The sequence below is a fragment of the Sciurus carolinensis genome, chromosome 12, assembly GCF_902686445.1.
Source record: "Sciurus carolinensis chromosome 12, mSciCar1.2, whole genome shotgun sequence".
In the NCBI taxonomy this organism is placed as follows: domain Eukaryota; kingdom Metazoa; phylum Chordata; class Mammalia; order Rodentia; family Sciuridae; genus Sciurus; species Sciurus carolinensis.
The window spans coordinates 114,890,894-114,908,607 of NC_062224.1; the positions used below are offsets into that span (position 1 = coordinate 114,890,894).

General features: G+C 55.0%; 1 protein-coding gene across 8 annotated transcripts in view; it reads left to right on the top strand.

Annotated features, from left to right (window-relative positions):
* Positions 1-2,071: 2,071 nt before the first annotated feature.
* Gpr161 (G protein-coupled receptor 161) overlaps positions 2,072-17,714 on the top strand; it is a 30,795-nt gene continuing 15,152 nt past the window's right edge. For 2 of the 8 annotated variants that reach the window (XM_047520854.1, XM_047520860.1), the window contains exons 1-2: positions 2,950-3,079; positions 13,450-13,867. In XM_047520854.1, the coding sequence (XP_047376810.1) occupies positions 13,494-13,867 (374 nt within the window). In that variant the 5' untranslated portion in view covers positions 2,950-3,079; positions 13,450-13,493. The other 6 variants (XM_047520858.1, XM_047520857.1, XM_047520855.1 and 3 more) reach the window with 6 other exon arrangements.

A 17,714-nucleotide genomic window follows, 5' to 3' on the forward strand; every position in this document is an offset into this window, starting at 1 on the left:
TCGGACCGGAGAAATCTTCAGGAGATTCTTACATCGTCCCAAAGCTTGAGCACCAGAGGTTCCTGGAGGTATCGTTTATTTTTGTCATCATTTACTTGAAAAGTTTTGTGACACTGGCCCTGGTTCTCCCCTGGCGAGAATAAAGCTGCGTGTGTCCTCCACGGAGGCCCTGCCCTGCTGCGGCTCACCAGTGGAGGCAGCCTGCAGACAAATGCAGGAAACAAAGAGGACCAGATTATAAATTGGATGCATTTTACATCGAAAAAGCACAGGGAGCCGAGGCGGGGTTAAAGCACCTCTTTCCGATTGCCCAGGGAAGACTTCTCTGAGGAGGAGACATTTGAGCTCCATGGAGGGGGACTGTGGTGGGGAAGGATGACTTAGCCTGGGGAGGCGAGTGGGGCCGCGCTGGTCCAGCAGGAGCAGACCCCAGCCTTCACCGGGGGCTTCAACTAGCTTTTGTGGCCTGCTGGGCTGAAGTGACATTTTATATAAAAGAAGTCTCGTCGAATGTAGCTTCTTCAGCACACATCTGGGATTCCGTTGAACGAGGCCTGTTATTGATGCAGAAGTCTTCGGAGGATCCTTAAAAAGACTGGCTTATAAAGCCAATTTGGGAGCTGGGTGTGGTGGCACATGCCCCAGCAGCTTGGGAGGCTGAGGCAGGAGGATCAGAAGTTCAAAGGCAGCCTCAGCAACTTAGCAAGGCCCTAAAGCAACTTAGCAAGACCTGTCTCTAAATAAAATATTAAAAACGGCTGGGGATGCGCTCAGGGATTAAGTGCCCCTGGGTTCAATCCCTGGTACCAAAAAAAAAAAAAAAAAAAAAAGCCCCAAAACCAAAAAACAAACAAACATTTGGGGGAGGAGCATTCCTTATTTTGCAAAATAATAATAATAATAATAATAATAATACTCTTGCACAAAATCAGTATTGTTTTTCACACAAAGTTCACATATATATTGTCATCTAAACATATAGTGAAACACTTTAATAACGATTTTTCTATTTGAATCTTACCAAATGCTGCTCCATAGGTCAATAGTTCTAGAAAGGAAAAAAGAAACAATCTTAAGAGAGTACTTGAAAAATGCATTCATTGGCAGAAGTTTCTGTCCCTGAATGCACAGTAAGTTCTGAGGCTATGAGCTGTGGGGGGAAAATTTTTGTGATAAATAATATATTTGATAATGAGCAGGAGGGAAAAAAATGTTTTCATTGAAGAGTTCAAAATCAATTAGAGTAAGTCCGGGAAAAGGCTGCCGAGTGAGGAGGACATCTCAGAAGACCATACTCCTTTACTTTGGAGTCTCATATCCTCCGTGTGGTCTGTGGCATAGTTTTCTGATCCCTTTGGATACCAACTTTCTAAAGGGCTTAGTCCTCAGATCCTATGACACGCGGAGATTTCCTTGTGCTATCTCATTTAACCTCTTCAACTCCACAGATAGTCAGGTATGAGTGTCCCCACTTTATAAATGATTAAGCTGAGACTCAGAAAGACTAATGAACTCCCCCAGGGTCACAGAGCTTAGCTGGTGTCTGAGTCAGTGTAAATTAAATCAATCACTAGGGAGTTCAGAATAAATGTCTGAGGCCCTCTTGAGAACAGCCTGCTTTGAGCAGCTTCAAGCATCTGGCTTGCTGGGCGACCTAGACTTTAAAAGGAGTTCTGCTCCGGCTTCTGACCAAATAAAGCATCTATCCCACAGGAACAGTAAGGCATCCGTTTACTTTTTTTCCTCCTGATCATCTCATTTGTCCCTGAAGCACTCGGAGTGTTTGGCAGGTGCCAGATAGTAAATTATTTTTCTAAATAGTGCCTCAGTGGTCCAATAATAATAAGGAAGTAGCTCCCATGGATGGTATCAATCTGGAGATAAGAGAATAATTAAGCGTTTATTAAAGCAGGCGGATTCCAGGGGAATGTCAACCCTGCTCTAAGCAGGCATCCGGCTTTTGCTGGAGCTCAGCGGACTGGGCTTTATAACTTCGTAACTGAACTGTTTTGCTGTCTGTTTGTTTTTGATTTTTTTTTTTTTTTTTTTTTCCATAGCGGCCGTGCTGCTGGCTTCGGCTTCTCATCCCCCTAAGGCTGATGCAGGGGAAACGCAGGGAAGCGGGTGAGGAAGGGGAGAACCCGGGAAGGCGCCCCGCGCACCTCTGCGCAGGCCCTCCGGTGGGGAGGCAGCCCCCGCGCACTGCCGCCTCCGGCCCGGCCGCCCGCCGGCTGGCCCCTGCGCTGTGCCCCCGGGTCGGTGCCCCGCGACGCTCCACCGGCCGGCGGGATGACCGAGAGGTGAGCGGCGGCGATGCCCGCGTGCAGGCAGAGCCCGGAGGACGGAGTGCGCGCCGCGGGAGTGCAGGGCGCCGTCCGGGCGGCGGCGCGGGGCGCGGGCCGAGCGGGGCGGGCCGAGGGGGCCGCCGGGGCTGGCGGGACCGGGCGGGACCGGGCGGGCGGGCGGGCGGGGAGACAAAGAGCGGCGCGCGGGGCGGCGCCCGCAAAGTTGCCGGCCTGCGCGGGGCCGGGCCGCGGCGCGGCGGGCGGGCGGAGCGAGGCGGCTGGCGGGCTGAAACCCGAAACCTGCAGTCGGAGCGCGGCCCGAGCAGGAAGCGGCGGCGGCGAGGCGGCAGGCGGCGGGCCCGGGCGGCCGCGGCGGCTGCTCGGTGAGCGCGGGCCGGGCCCCAGGCCGCCGGGACGCCGCGGGCCGAGCGCGCCGCCGGGCGAGGGTCCCGCGCCCCTCGCTCGCCACTGCCCCCGCGGCTCCTCCGCGCCCCCTCGGCGGCGGGAGGCTGTCCCCCAGCGGCGTCGGGCTGGAGCTCTTTGTGGGGAGGTCCCGGGGGCGCGCCCCTCCCGGGCCAGGCGCTTCCCAAGCGCACCCCACTCTGCCGGGTGCAGCCCGCCGTTTCTCAGGCGCCTCCCGGGCCCCTCGCGAGCCCTCCGGGAAGGGCGAGCGTCGGTGCGCGCCTGGGACTCGGCGGAGGAGGGCCGCGCCCCCCGGGGCCCAGGGGCTCCACGCTCCGGGACCGGGTGTGGGGCGAGGCGGCCACGGCCCTCGGTGGGACCCGCGAGGACAGGTGAGCACCTTTCCCGGCTCGGGATTCGGGGGCGCTGTGTCCCCGAGCCTGGGCGGGGAGGCGCGCCCAGAAGTCGCCCAGAGCCAGGGTGGACGCCTCTGCCCCTCAGATCAGCCAGCGCGAGATTCGGTTGGTTTGGGGGTTCGGGGAGCCCTTATCTCCCGCACAACCTTTGGGCTAAGCCATGTGGGGTGCGAACCAGTGCTGGGGAGCTGGGATGATCGCTTGCGCTTCGGATCGGTCAGCGCACCAGTGACCACGCAGTCGGGCGTTGGCACCGCTCCATAGCTCAGTTTTAAGGCTGTATTTTTTGTTATTGTACCTTTCATCCCTTTTGCAAAGTGCTTTCAACAGCCGGTCATTTGATTCTCTCCGCTGCGAGGTAGGGAGGTGGTGTGAGTTTGGAGGGCTCTGTCCAGTGAGGACACTGATCGGGCCAGCCAATCTCAACGGCAGGAGGCTGCTGGAGGACCGGCATCCCTGCGCCTCTTCCTGGTAGAGCCGGTAGCCCATGCAGCCTGGCCTCCTCTCCCATTGAGCTGGGCCTCCACAGGAGCTCTGGGGAGCTACCGCCCCTCCAGATAGGTGTTTCCCCTGTAACGCATTTCACCGCAGCCACTGGGAGCAGGTGGAGGCCCACGGGCCACACCACAGGGCTCTTCAGCCAGCTGCATCTGGGACTCTGGCCATGGCCCCCGTCACTTCTTCCAGGAGGCCCCTCTTCCTGTGCTAATCCGTCCATCTTGTTCCATACCTGGAAGGTGCTGAAAAGCACTTTCATCTCCAACTTTTTGATTCAATCACAGGACAGTCCTGTGACCTCTGACGTGTCATTAGCTCTTTGGTGGGTGAGGAAGCTGAGACTCAGAAGGAGTCTGCCAGCTTGTCCTTGAGATCAGGACCTTTGACTGGGCAATGCTTTACTAGCCTTCTGGTGGCACATTGCGGGGGCGGGGACCCAGAATTCAGAGGTTCTCCTTGCCCTCTTTTGAAACTAAATCCAAGGCCTTAAAGTACCCAAAATCCATCTCCTGCTCTGGGAGTGCTCTGCGCCAGGCAGGACGCCCAGGGGTCAGAGGGGCCAGCGTCCTGTCTGGGTTGTGGAACACAGAGTGGGCTGAACTGGAACTGATCTAAGGGTGCTGAAGGAGGTAGAGTTCTGTGGTGTACCCCTCCACCAGTAGGTAGTGTGGGGTGGACAGGAGGCTGGGTGGGTGCAAGCTCTCCACAGGCCCTCCACCCAAGCAGCTCAGGTGCCCCTAGGCTCTGGCCACATTGTTGCCTGCTCTGAGTTTTGGAAAAACTGCAAAAAAGTTCCGTATTTTGAAAAATATCAACTGACTCAAAACATTCTTAAGAAGGTACAGGGTGACTGAACTCTTATGTGCGGCTGGTGGCCCACAGATTGCCAGTCTGCAACTCTGTGCCACCTTTGGAAGCACTTTCTTTCTGAACTGCAGTGAAGCCTGACTGGAGGGAAGGAATGGTGTCTTCATGCTCTTCTTCTTTAAGACTCAGAGGTAGCCATCAGCTCTGCTGCGGTGTGGAGGAAGGGCTGACCTCGCGGCTCAATTCTTTATTTTATTTTATTTTGTAACCTGGGGATGCTCTACCACTGAGCTACACCCCCAGCTCTAAATTTTGGTTTGAGACAGGTTCTCACTAAATTTCCCAGGCTGGCTTTGGACTTGCAATCCTCTTGCTTCTCGCTCCTGAGTTAATGGGATTACAGGTGTGCAGCACCATGCCTGGTGAGATAGGACATAATAAAATAATATTATCTTCATTTCTAACTGTGGGACCAACCTGAATATATTGAATAGACTTTTAAAGATATATAAATGGGGGACATATATAATAATGCCCTGTGGTTTGCTTTTTCAATTTAGCAATATAACTTGGGAGTCTTTCAGTATCAATAACAGATATATTTCATTCTTTTAATGGCTACATTGTATTTCATAGTATGGATTCACTATAATTTATTTATAGCTCTTAGATTGTTTACAGCTTCATCTGTCTTTGTATCATTATTTGTGTGCATACCTGAGGACTCTTTCTGGGTAGAAAATGTTTTTAGAAGTTGAATTGGTCTGTTGAAGAGAATGAACATTTAAGCAGAATTATCTTTATTTATCAATGCCTTAGAGATTGTGCAGAAAAAGAAATTTAATCAATTAGTGTATTTATTTTAGTTATCTTATTTGGAGATAGTATATTTTAAAGGTAAACCTTCAGAGCTTATGAAAGGTAACATCTCCCTCCCATTCCTGGTCACCAGCCCTCTGTTTTCCTTTTGGGATACAATTAATTTTGCCAGTTTTTGTCTGTTCTTTCAGAGGGAATCCATGCACCTACAGGGGAAAAAAAAGTATATTTTGTTTTTTTCATTTTTCAATAATAGACTTTTAGAAGCTTCATGGTCTTAGAGACCATTCTGTATCAGTTATGTGCATTTTAAAGACTGATAGATTCTTCTGGGTTTACTCTTTTAAAAAAATCTTAAATCATTTTTACTTGCTCTAATTGCTCATTCAAATAATTTTTCTCTTTTTCTGTTGAATTGTTTGTAATTTCATCAATTTGTGAGGTTTTTTTTCTGAATTTTGACTTTTAGCCCTCCTTTTGTTAGTAAATCTTGTTTTCTATGTCTTCAGTTTGCCTGTTGCAACCCTTGATGGTGCAAAACTATTGAACTGAATTTTTTAAAGCATTTTTTTAGATGTTGATGGACCTTTATTTTATTCATTCATTTATGCGCGGTGCTGAGGATCGAGCCCAGTGCCTCATACATGCTAGGCAAGTCTCTACCACCGAGCCACAACCCCAGCCCCAGGACTATTGAATTTTTATGATGTTAAATCTATGTCATTTTTCTTTGTGGCTTCAGGTTTTCTGCTTGTTTGGGGAAGCCTCCTGTTTCCAGTTTTCCTATATTAAAACTTACTTAATTTGCGATTGCTCTGTGCTGCCCTTGCTTTTCTCCATTTAAAAATATCCTGAACTGCTGCTGCTTCCCTTTCCCTTTTGTCAGTTTCCCCTTCTCTGCGAGAGCAGGGAGATCGGCTCTGCTCTGCCCGTGGCCTCTTTACTGACTTCCCAGGGATGCTTTTAGCAAGTCTTAAGATGCGTCTCCCCAGCAAGCAGAGCGGAAGCCAAGCTGGGGCTGGCCAGCCCGCCACGTGCAGGTCGGAGGTGGAGAGCAGGAGGGGTACTGGAGGCCCGGAACGTGGGGTGCGGGCGTGGGGCGCAGGGCATGGCCAGCAGACACATCCTGCAGGTGTGGGGTGTGGCTGCGGGTCAGGCCGGGGAACCATCAGTCTGGCAGGAGTGGGGAGGGCAGATTGAGTGGGGGCGGAAATAATGAGATGAGATGGAAAGGCCTAGGGACGTGCGGGAAGAGGGCGCTCTGAGCTGGGCAGTGGCGGTGGGCACAAGGTTCTGTTAGACTTTGGTGACGGCCTGGATATCTGCGACAGGGGATGGACCAGACCAACGTTTATTCAGTCATACCCTTTTTTTCATTCAACACTATCGAGTCTGCATGCAAATTCATGACACTGCAGGGTTGGTTAATTCACCCAAGGTCACACAGAAAGTGTCAGTCAGGGCCTTAGCCCTACCAGGGTCACCTGGCGAGAGAGTCCAGGACATCCTATTGTCTGTCTGGAGAGACCGGTGGTTGGTGATGCCTTTTTAGGGTAGAGAAGAGCGTGAAGAATAGCATGTCGGGAAGGTAGAAGCAGAGACGCCAGATCCCACTTTGTCTAAGTTTCGTCCAGGTGCCAGGTGGGTGGACTTGACTCTGGGGCACTGAAGTGTTGCCCAGGCTGTTGATGAAGAGTTTGGAGCCATTGGGGTTTCATGGGCTGAGCGAGGGAGCTATGGAGAGATGAGGGAATTTCATGGGAAAGGACTCGACTTAAATGGACTTAAGCAAACAGGAACGTTACTGGCCATGTCGCACAGGCTCCAGTACCTTGGCTTTTGGTGTGGGTGCAGGGTTCAAGTGCTTTCCTTAGACTCAGGTTCCTGCCTCCTCTGGGTCAGCCTTCCTGATGCGCCATGTGGTGGCCCCTGGCAGCTCAGGCCCTCCCCTAGGGAGGCAAGGGAAACGGCAGGTCACAGTCCACTGGAAGAGGGGCGCGTGGTCCATTAGGCCCCTCAGCTCTGCCCCAGTGAGAGGGAGTCGGATGAGGCCGATGGGAGGCAGGGGTCGCGTGTCCATGTCAACCAAGGCGGTGGTGGACAGGTGGGCCTCCAGAGGAGATGCAGGGGCCATACCAGAGGGTGGGGAAGCTGCTGAGCCGCGGCGGAGTCCTCTGAGGGTCAGCAGGGAAGACAGCAATGGCGGCAGGATGCTTGGCAGGTCAGTAAGCGGAGGAGCGCAGGAGGGAGAGCAGGCTGGGGCCCCAGGGGAGACCCAGAGAGCCAGCGCAGCCCAGGTGTCAGCCGCTGCCGAGAGCCGAGGGCGGCCGCGGGTTTGGTCTTTTATTCTGAACCTGGCCAGGACCACCTTCTAGAGCTTCCTGGCTGGGTAAGGGCAGAGGTGCGTCTTCGCTCTGGGTAGCTCACGTCCCTCCTTGGCTTCCGTCTCGCCCGTGGAATGACTCCAGTGGAAAGAGTTACCTGGAGGCCTCCCTCAGCTCTGGGACGCGGGCGTCTCTGAGGAGGTTCCTGTGCCTTAGTCACTTCTTCCCACTGGCGGGGCTATGCAGGGGCCTCTGGCGCTGGCGTGTCCCCACCTCCAGGCTGGCCTGTGTGCTTCTCACCCAGCAGCAGTGTGTGCAGTTAGAGCAGAAAAGTGGCTTCCCATCCACCGGCCGCGGTGTCTAACTCTCCCGCTTTCCTGCTGTCTTTAAGGCAGAGCATTCTGGCCTCAGGGCCTTTGCAAGGGCCCTTTCTCAGCCTGAAGGTCCCTTGCAACATTCTCTGGTCTCCATTCAGAGGCTGCCTCCTGAGAGCCTCCCCTGACTGTCTACTCCCAACCCACCCACCCAGGCCCCCTCTCCTTACCCTGTGCTGTAGGTCGGATGGGGTTTGTCCCCGGGTTCACGTGTGAAGAGCCTGGTCCCTGGTGGGTTGATGTTCAGAGGTGGTGAGGACCCTCAGGGTGTGCCCCTGGGAGGTATCGAGGTAGTTCTTGTGGGACCCCAGGCTGTTCCCTTGAGAGTGAGTTGTTACCAAAGAGCAAGCCTGACCCCTCCCAGTGCTTCTACTTCTTGTCTCATCATGTCACCTCTTCCTCTCACATGTGTTTCCACCATGATGCCATCCACCGTGATGTGACACAGTCAGGGGGCCCCAAATCAAAGCCAAATGCCTTGTTGTTTGGAATTTCCAGCCTCCAAAACTGTGAGCTAAAACCCCCTTTTCTTTGTAAAGTACCCAACCTCGGTATTTCATTATAGCAACAGAAAACAGACTAATACACCCTGTCTTATTTTCCTTCATATTACCTACTAACCTGGAGTTATTTTGCATTTTTATCGTTTACTTCCTGCCTGTGTCCTCTCTCACTAAACATAAGCTTTAGGCATGTCTTGCTCCATGCCGAGCCCCAGTTGTAGAGTGGAGCTGAGCAGAGTTTTGGGGTCGTTCAGTGAGGACTGAGAATGGGAAAGATAACTGGATGATAAGAGTGTGGGAGGGTCCAGAAACCAGTGGCAGTGTGGCTGTCATGAGGAGGGAGGGAGGAACCCCCTGTGTTCCTCCTGCTTCTCTCTCAGGATGGCCATCAGAGCACACACTCAGAAGAAATTCTCCTCTAAGCCATTTAAAAGTGATACTATAACTTACAGGAGTCTGGGCTTGGGCCCACGTGCTTGACTGTGTGAGGAGGATGAACAGGGCGATTACCACCGGCAAAAGCCAGTGGCAGGGTGGTCAGCCTCCCTGTGTGGGCGGTCTCAGCCCGGCTTTTGGCCAGCCTCCACCTCCGCCTGCCTCCGTGGAGCCTGTGTGTGCCCTTGTTTATGGAAGGGACTGTTTTATTTTCCTTGATGTGTTCGCTGAGGGTTCACAGTAAAGTGTTGCTCCTGTAGAACAGGGTTTTTCAGTCTCCGCACCAGTGACCCTCAGCTGGCCTGCCCCTGAGCTGTGTGACAAGCAAGAGCATTTCCGGTCATTTCCTAATGCCCCCGGGGATGGGCTGGATGGTTATCTGGAATGTTCTGTTGGGACGCTCCCCGGCCACCCTGATCTTCATGGATGTCATTTGACTTTTTCTGCTGAATAAAGAGGATATTTGCTGTCTCGGGAAGGGGTTGTGGGACAAAGCCAGCAGGGGACACCAGCCCCACGGGCACAGGTGCAGGCTTCTTGGGAAGCTGGCCCCTGGTGCCTGTGACCTGCCTCAACTCGGGGAGGAAGCGCTTCTCTCCATCAGCCTCAGTCTTGGGGCCCTGAGCCCTGCTGGAGGCCCAGGAGCTTCCATTTGCCATCTCCTCCCGTTCCATCCAGTTAAGTGACCAAGAGAAGCTTCTTTGGCTTTAATTAAAATTTGAAGTGGAAACAAAAAACAATTGAGTTTTCTTTCCATGCCTTCAGCAACTTGCTGAAACACGTTGCGGTTTCTCTCCTGACAGCTGCTCTCTAACTGCTTTTATCTACATTAGCTCAGGCGCCTCCTGGCAGTCCTGCAAGCGCGCTGATTCTGTCTTCCGAGGCTCAGAGAGGTTAAGAGACACTCACAGGGTCACGTGGAATTCAGGTCTGGCTTTGGTGAAGATTCCAGAGCCAGCGTTCTTCTACTGTCGGATGGTCAGGTCGAAGTGCACGGAAGTGTGTAGGGGCAACAGGAAATCTTCATTTTCTCAGCGCACAAAGTGCTGTTGGGAATTCAGAAGGGTAACCGAGGAAGCATTTGTGGACATCTGGAAGGGAAAACAAGCATCCTCACCCAAAATAAAAACTTGCACTGTGAGAAGACAAGCTTCTCTGAAGGAATGAGTAAAACGTGAAAGAGACAGTGTAGCCAGCAGGGGTAGTAAGGGTCGTAGTAGGGCAGAATGTTCCAGAAAGTCTTCTTCCAGAAAGTCTTCACGTAACTTTGGGCTGATGTTATTGGAATAGGTGACAAGGAGGTGGGTGGCCCAGGACCAGGAATGGCCTATGTTGGCGACCAAGCTTTCCTAGGCCCGCAGATCCTCTCTTGCCTTTTTGGTCTTCTGAACTGGAGAAGACCCTTAATCACAGAGAGAGGCTGTGAATCAAGGACAGTGTAAGAAACGAAGCTTCCAAGGAGCATCTGTGTGCAGCCGGCACGTGGGTCATGTCTTTGGACGGTGCTCGCCCCTCGGTGGGGAGAGCCTCTCACAGCAACCACCGCCCGCCATCTGGGAACTTCTGCTTAGAGGACGTGCAGGGTGATCCACAGGGGGACTAAAACCAGCGGGACCGAGAGCCCAGGAGGTGACGCCCTCCTTCCCCAGGGCCCCTGCGGCCCTCTTCCTCCGTGTGTGCTGCCCCACAAGGGGCAGGGAAGAGTCCTCACTGCTGCTGTGCTTTGGAAGCCGCTTCTAAAGGCCCAGCTTGGGGTGCCATTGGCAGGTGGGAGCCCTGTAGGAGGTGGGGCCTCGGGAGGAAGTGAGGTCATTGGGGGCGTGCCCTTCAAAGGGAGCCTCTCTGCTCCAGCCCCTTCCTGTCTCTCCTTGGCTTCCTGGCCACGGTGAATGAATAGGTCACCTCCACCATGAGCTCTTGCCATGGTGTCCTGTGCTGCCTCAGGCCTGGAGCCACAGGGCCCAGGGACCATGGACTGGAACTCCTGACTGTCAGCCAAAAGAAACCTTTCCCCTTATTAAGTGTGTTTTCCCAAGAATTTGTTACATCAGCAGAACACTGTCTTCTGAATTTTGATTTCAGTTCTACAGCATCTTAGTTTCCCTCCTTTGTGCCTTGAATATACTTTATGCTTCTGTACTCTCGATTTTTGAAGGAATTCTTTACAAATTAGAATGATTAGTCCTTTATCTGTGACGTAAGTTGCAAATGTTTTCTGTCATTTTTTTCATTTGTCTGTTTTTCTAACCACCCTGTTACCACCTGTGCAAGCTAACTCAGGAGTAATATGCTTATGTGAAAGCTTTATTTTGAGCACCAATTAATAATTTACTTCTAAGAGCCCACAAAATTCAAAACTTGCCAATTAAAGATAAAAACCAGGAACAACTTTCAAAGACATGGGTAAGCAGTGCACTTATGGAGTCTATTCATGGCACAAAGCTGGAGTAACTAAGAAGTTGTATAACCGAAATCAACATTCAGAATATTTTAACAGCCTGGCAATAAAATTTAGTAGAAATAATGTTTTGTACTTAGGCTTAAAAACATTAATTCCATATGTTCAAGATGGGGGACATCTGCCTTCACAGAAATTCATGCATGCATTAATTTTGGGTTTTAGTAGACCACACACTTACATAAACCCAACAGGGTGGTACCGTAGCTACAAGAAACACTTTCTTAGGGTGACATTTGGAAGAAGATCGTCCTGATCATGGAGAAAATGGCCCCTTTGGACCTATGCTGACCAGGCCACAAAAAATATTTGCAACTTACATCACAGGTAAAGGACTGGTCATCTGTTTCAGATCAGGACCTCACATCAGGAAGACCAGGATCTCTGTAAGCAGGCACCAGCGGGCTGAGTGGTGAGGTGGGAGGCAGGTGCTGACAGAGGGTCCCCTGGGAACTGGGTGGCCCATCTGAGCAGGGAGGCCACTGTGTGGTCAGCCTGGAGCAGCCCAGTCGGGCTATGGCCACAGCAGGTGGGCTGTCTGCAAAGGGAGGTTCCAGCAGGCCTGTGACCCCTGCAGGGGCGGCCTGGCTTCTTCCCCTGTGGGCTCCTGTGGCCGTGGATCTGGGACAGGGCCACAGGCCACCAGGAAGGGGGCTGTCCTTCGGCTGTGTGGAGGCGGTTTGGGCCTGGGTTCTGTCGTCTGACTCCCAGAACGGTCTTTGCTTCTGTCTGATGTCTTCTGTTCGTGGAGAAGGAGAGCAGGTGGGGAAAGGGGGATTTTTTGGCCGAATAAAGTCAATGAAAAGTGGTGGAGAAGCTTGAGTCTGCAGGATGTCACCCCGGGACGCGTGAGCCTTGAGTTTTCCCCAGGACCCTGAGCCAGTCTGAGAGCAGGGACTGCACCTTGCCGTGGTTTGTGGCTGACACCTCGGGCGGGGCCTCTCCCTACCTGCCTGCAGTTAGTGCTGATCCTTGCCCTCCCGCCCCGTGGCCGACGAGAGCAGCCAGCGTCCCATACGGACGGTACTTGATTGAGCCCTGGCCGGGGACCTCGGCATCCTTCCTGTTGTAACCTTGCTGTCAAACTCTAGTGTCTGCAGGAATCGGCTGGGGGTGGGGCTAACGTGCAGACTCCCAGGCTGTACCTCACCTCCAGGACCAGAATCTGCAGGGTGGCACCTAAGAATTGGCTTTCTGAACAGGCGCTTCCTTTGAACTGGCACTTCAGGGGATTCTCAAGCACACTGAAGGTCTTGAATCACTGACTGGAAAATGGATAGGGCAGCTGTGTTCGTCATCTTTCTATTACTTTAATGAAATACTTGAGATAATCAACTTACAAGGAAAAATGGTTTGGGACTGGGGCTGTAGTTCTGCGGTGAAACCCTTGCCTAGTGCACACTGAGTCCCTGGGTATGATCCCCAGCACTGCAAAAAAGAGCCGGGCACACTGGCACATGCCCTGTCCAACTCCCTGCTGTCCATGTTGTGCTGCCCTTTGTGGTGTCAAGCTTCCAGCAACTTGGGAGGCTGAAACAGGAGGACAGTGAGACCCTGTCTCAGAATAAAAAGTGAAAGGGCTGCGGATGTAGCTCAGTAAAGCACCCCTGGGTTAGACACCCAGTACCAAAAAAAAAAGAAAAAAGAAAAGAGCGGGGAAGTTTATCAAAGTTTATCTTGGCTCTCAGTTTTGGAGGTTCCGGTCCATGGTCACTCTGCCCACTACTTTTGGACCTGTGGCCAGGCATACCATGGTGGAGCAGAGATGCTCACCTCATGGCAGTCGGGGAAGTGAAAGATAAAGACACTGGGGTCCCACAGTCCCCTTCCAGGGTACATCCCAATGACCTGGAACCTGCCGTTGGGCCCCGCCTCCTGAAGACTGCTCTCCTCCCAGTAGCACCAAGTGGAGGCCAAGCCTTTAGCACGTGGGCCTTTGGGACACTGCAGACCCAAATTCTGGGCTAGAGGAGAAGTCATTCAAAGCCCAGAGTGAGCTGCACACAGGGGACAGACGGTGCTCGGGGAGGCTGGCTGGGGAGGCTGGCTGGGGAGGCTGCCTGGTGCAAGCTGCAGAGATGTGATCTGACGAGGCTCTTCCTGTCCCCGTCCTGTCTTGTTTCTGCAGTTGTCCAGCATGCGCTGTCCGCCGCAGGCTGAGGTGCACTGACCATGAGCCTCAACTCCTCCCTCGGCCACAGGAAGGAGCTGAGTAACCTCACGGTGGAGCAGGGCGGGGCGGGGGGCAGCGGCGTCCCTGAGTTCGTGGCCATTGTCGTCATCTCCGTGTTCGTCTGCCTGGGCAACCTGGTGGTCGTGGTCACCTTGTACAAGAAGTCCTACCTCCTCACCCTCAGCAACAAGTTCGTCTTCAGCCTCACCCTGTCCAACTTCCTGCTGTCCGTCTTGGTGCTGCCCTTCGTGGTGACGAGCGCCGTGCGCAGGCGATGGATCTTCGGCGTGGTCTGGTGCAACTTCTCCGCCCTGCTCTACCTGCTCATCAGCTCGGCCAGCATGCTCACCCTGGGGGTCATTGCCATCGACCGGTAAGCTCGAGTCCCGGCTTACGGAGGGGCGGGTCTCTGGTCCTGTGACTCAGACTACCTGGTCCCGGGGCGGAGGGCGAGCAAGCCGAGCTCTGCCCCTCTTTGGGCTCCTGACCCAGAGCCCCTCCGGTCCACTTGCCTGGGTTTCCTAAATCGTCGTCGTTTGGATTGACGACAGCCACGTATGTGCTGTGTGCCCCATGTCGTCCAGGGCTGCAGCAGGGGACCGTCCAGTTTGTGCAGTGTGTTCTGTGATGTCTGCACAGCAATGAAATTGCTGGGACTGGTCCTCAGGATGTCGCCCTGTTTTTAAGTGATGCATGACTGCAGTTTTTCTCTAAAGGTTCCGTTGCTTCAAAAAAAAAGCTAAGCCAGGCCTAGCAGCCTCTGACTCCTCTTCCACGTGAGGACAGAGCCGAGGGAGGGAGGTGTCAGCAGGGCGGGCTCTGGGACTCCTGGCTCGCTGCCCTTTCCTCCCCCCACAGGCTGCTGGGTCTCGCTTCGTCTTGGCCCAGGAGCCCAGGCGGAGGCCCCCACTCCTTCACAGTGCAGGACAGGAGGGGCAGCAAGGGACGGAGCCAGCCATGCAGACAGTGGCCTTTGGGCCCGGCTGCTCTGTGCTGGGCTCTGCTGGGCCTGCAGGTGCTGGCAGAGGTGCCGTGCAGGTCTCTGGCCGTGGCATGAGTCTCCGGCCGCTCCTTAGGATTTTCCGGTGGTCCCTGCACTCCCAGCAGGCGAGGCTGGGCCTTCATGGAGACTGAAGGCAACTCAAGGGCTGTGCAGTTTGGTCAGTGGTAGGCCAGGCCGAGTGTCATGGGTGCCAAGTGCCCGGGCTCGCCCTGGACCCTCGGTGCTGAGTGGTGCGAGGTGGTGGGACAGCCCGTCTGGAGCACAGGCCTCCCCTGGGCCCGGGCTGGCATCCTGTGGGCCCTCTGCGTGCAGAGGGTGCAGGATGGAGAGGACTCCATCCAGAGGACTGCGTCGGCTTCTTTCTGTGTCGGCTTTTCCCAGTGATAAAACTAATTCAGAAAATGTGAAGAATGAAAGAAGAACACCCACCGTCTAACTGCCGGGAGCCGTCACCCTCTCTTTCCTGTGTATTCACCCCAGCAGGTTTTGGATGTACCTGGTGAATGTGGAATAGGCTCCGCACACGGTTTGGTGGCCTGCTTGTCACCTGCTGTGGTCTGCAGCTTCCTTGGGGGCTGGGATGCTCCCTGGGCTGTGACTCTCCATCCCGTGCTTGGCTGTGACTTTGAGATCCTGTGACTGGCTCCGAGGTGTCATGGCTTGCCCTTCCAAGGGGTGTGTCCCTTGGATGGCCACGTTGTCAGGAATACAGACCATGCTTTCCAGACTCGGTGCAGGAAGGTCAGTGGCCTCCAGAAGGCTGCCTGCATGCTGTCAGCGGCCGTTGCCACGTGGCGTTGCAAGGAGACGGTGGAGGCCCGTCGGCAGTGGGAGGAATACGGTCTCACGGTTTTACTTTCTGTTTTTAAAATATCACTAAGTTTTGAACACCCGCTCCCAGGCCCAGCGGCTCAGGGGCAGCGGTGGGATGGGCCTCGGGTCCTCTGGCAGAGCCGGCCGGTGGTGGCCGCTCAGCGAAGGTGCCGCTGTCTGCCGGGCAGCTCCGGGCGGCACACCGCTCCGTGGCTCTGCGTCAGCCCAGGTGAGATACGGCTTCTCCCGGCCAGCGCCCAGTCCTCCCATCCGGCCACCGTAGCGCAGCCTGGCCAGTTCGCCTCGGCAGGGCCTAGTCTCCCGCGCTGGGAGTTTTTGCCAGGTGTCTACTCCGGCCCGGCGCCCAGTCTGGAGGGGTAGGATGAGGCACACGTGGCCCTCGGGCCTGGCCCACCGGGGGCAGTTCTGTGGCAGAGGCAGATCTGCGTGTGCCTGGGCTCGTGAGGCACAGTGACCCTGCAGAACAATTGTGCTGCTGGCGGGCGGGCTGTGAGCCCTGGACGGTGGCCCTGGAGCTGGCCCTGAACAGCATGTGGGACTACACAGATGGACTAGCGTCCAGGGACGCGCGTCGGGGAGGCAGATGGGTGAACAAGTGACCTTGGAACAGTGTGTGACGTGGACTCACACAGGGCGGGTCCGGCTCTGAGACGCAGGGGACGGCAGTGTGGTGGGTGGGGTGGCAGAGGCCGGGTGGCGCTGGACACGGCAGTCAGCCCACCGCGCTGTCTTCAGGCGCCTCAGCCTCCAGCCTGGCCGGCCACCAGTCAGTGCTGCACCTGGAAGACCCCCTCTCTCTGGTCAGCCTGCCTGTCCTCTGGAGATTGCCGCTTCCTGCAAGCACAACATGGGCACACTGGCTTCGGCCAGGTCTTAGTGACTGACACGCACAGGGGGTCTTGGACATTTTACAGCAGATGCAATTCGACTGTGACTGTCGGTCACAAGTCGACTGGACAAGCTGCGGTTGTCCTGTGCTGTGTGTGGGAAAGAGGGAGTGGGCAGGAGAAGGCCAGGGAGGAGGCGGAGGGAAGGAGCTGGGCGCAGTGGGGGACAGCAGGCCAGGGGACTGGGTGGAGGCAGGGCGTGGAGGAGGAGGGGGCTGCGCCTACCGTCGCCGCGGGCTCCCGGGCTGACGCTCTGCTGTGTGGACGTTTGCTCAGCTGTTCTCCATGGCGACCCCTTTAGCCCACATTTTACTGATGAGCAGAGTCAGGGTCTGCCCAGGATCACAGAGCTGTTGGGTGGCTTCCCTGGTCCTGAGATGCCTAACCTGTGCGGTCAGTCAGTCCTCAAAGCCACCAGGCCAGTGCTGCCAATCACACAACCAGCCAAGCCCAGGCTTCTCAATCTCAGTGCTGTTGACTTACTGTTGTTGCCGTTGTTCTCAGTTGTGCAGTTCTGGGGATTGGGCCTGCTGATTTTGAGCCAGGTCTGTCTTCGCGTGAGGTGCTCTCTGGTCATTGCAGGACGTCACAGCTTCCTGACCTCTGCTCCCAGGTGTGACTGCAGAACCTCCTGGACATTGCCAAACATGCCATCCTGTCCCGCTGAACCATTCCCAGCTGAGAATCCTAGTGAATGGAATCCCCCAGAACCAGGGTGCAGCTCAGGGTGACGTGCTTGTCTGCGGACCTGAGGACCTGGGTGCCATCTCAGCACTGAGGAAGGAAGGGCGGGAGGAAGGCAGTAAGAAGAAGAAAGAAATCCATCCGGGTAGCTGGACAGATGGGCCACAGAGAGCAGAGGCCGCGGCTGCAGTGGGAGGCACCACTTAAGTGTCACTGTTCCAGGCCAACCAGTGGCAGCGGCAGCCGGAGCCAGCCCCAACCGCAGGGTCGCTGTGAGCAAGTCCTTGCTGCCAGTGTGTGGCGGGTGGTCACCTGGAGCTGAGCCGAGGTGCGCCAGGGCTGCCGGGGTGCCAAGGCCTTCCACCCGACACCATGGTCCATGAAACTCCTGTTCTCAAAACAGTAGGTAACGAGGACAGCCGCCTAGGCAGGGTGAAGGGCACTGCTGTGGGGACCTCGTTCAGGGAGGTCGAGGGCTGCCCCTGGAGCTGGCCTCCGTGCTCTTCTAGCTGTGCGTGAGCTCGATGGTGGGACAGGTGGCTGTGGCCGTGTGGCTGTGTGGGCCACACAGCTGGAGCACTTGCCTCCTCATAGCTTTTCCGTGACATCCTTTTGGGTTGAAGGGCCACGTGCAGGCTTGTGTCTAACCGCGCGTAGTCCGAGAAAGACTGAGAGTCTCGGGAGGAGTTCCGAGCTTGGGAAGCGCAGACAGCCCTCTCCTGGGCCTGGGTCGGCCCAGGGGCGTCAGGACTTGCTTTCCTTCCGTTTTTCTTTGAGTTTACAGGAGCTTCAGTTTAAAATGGAGTTTCCAG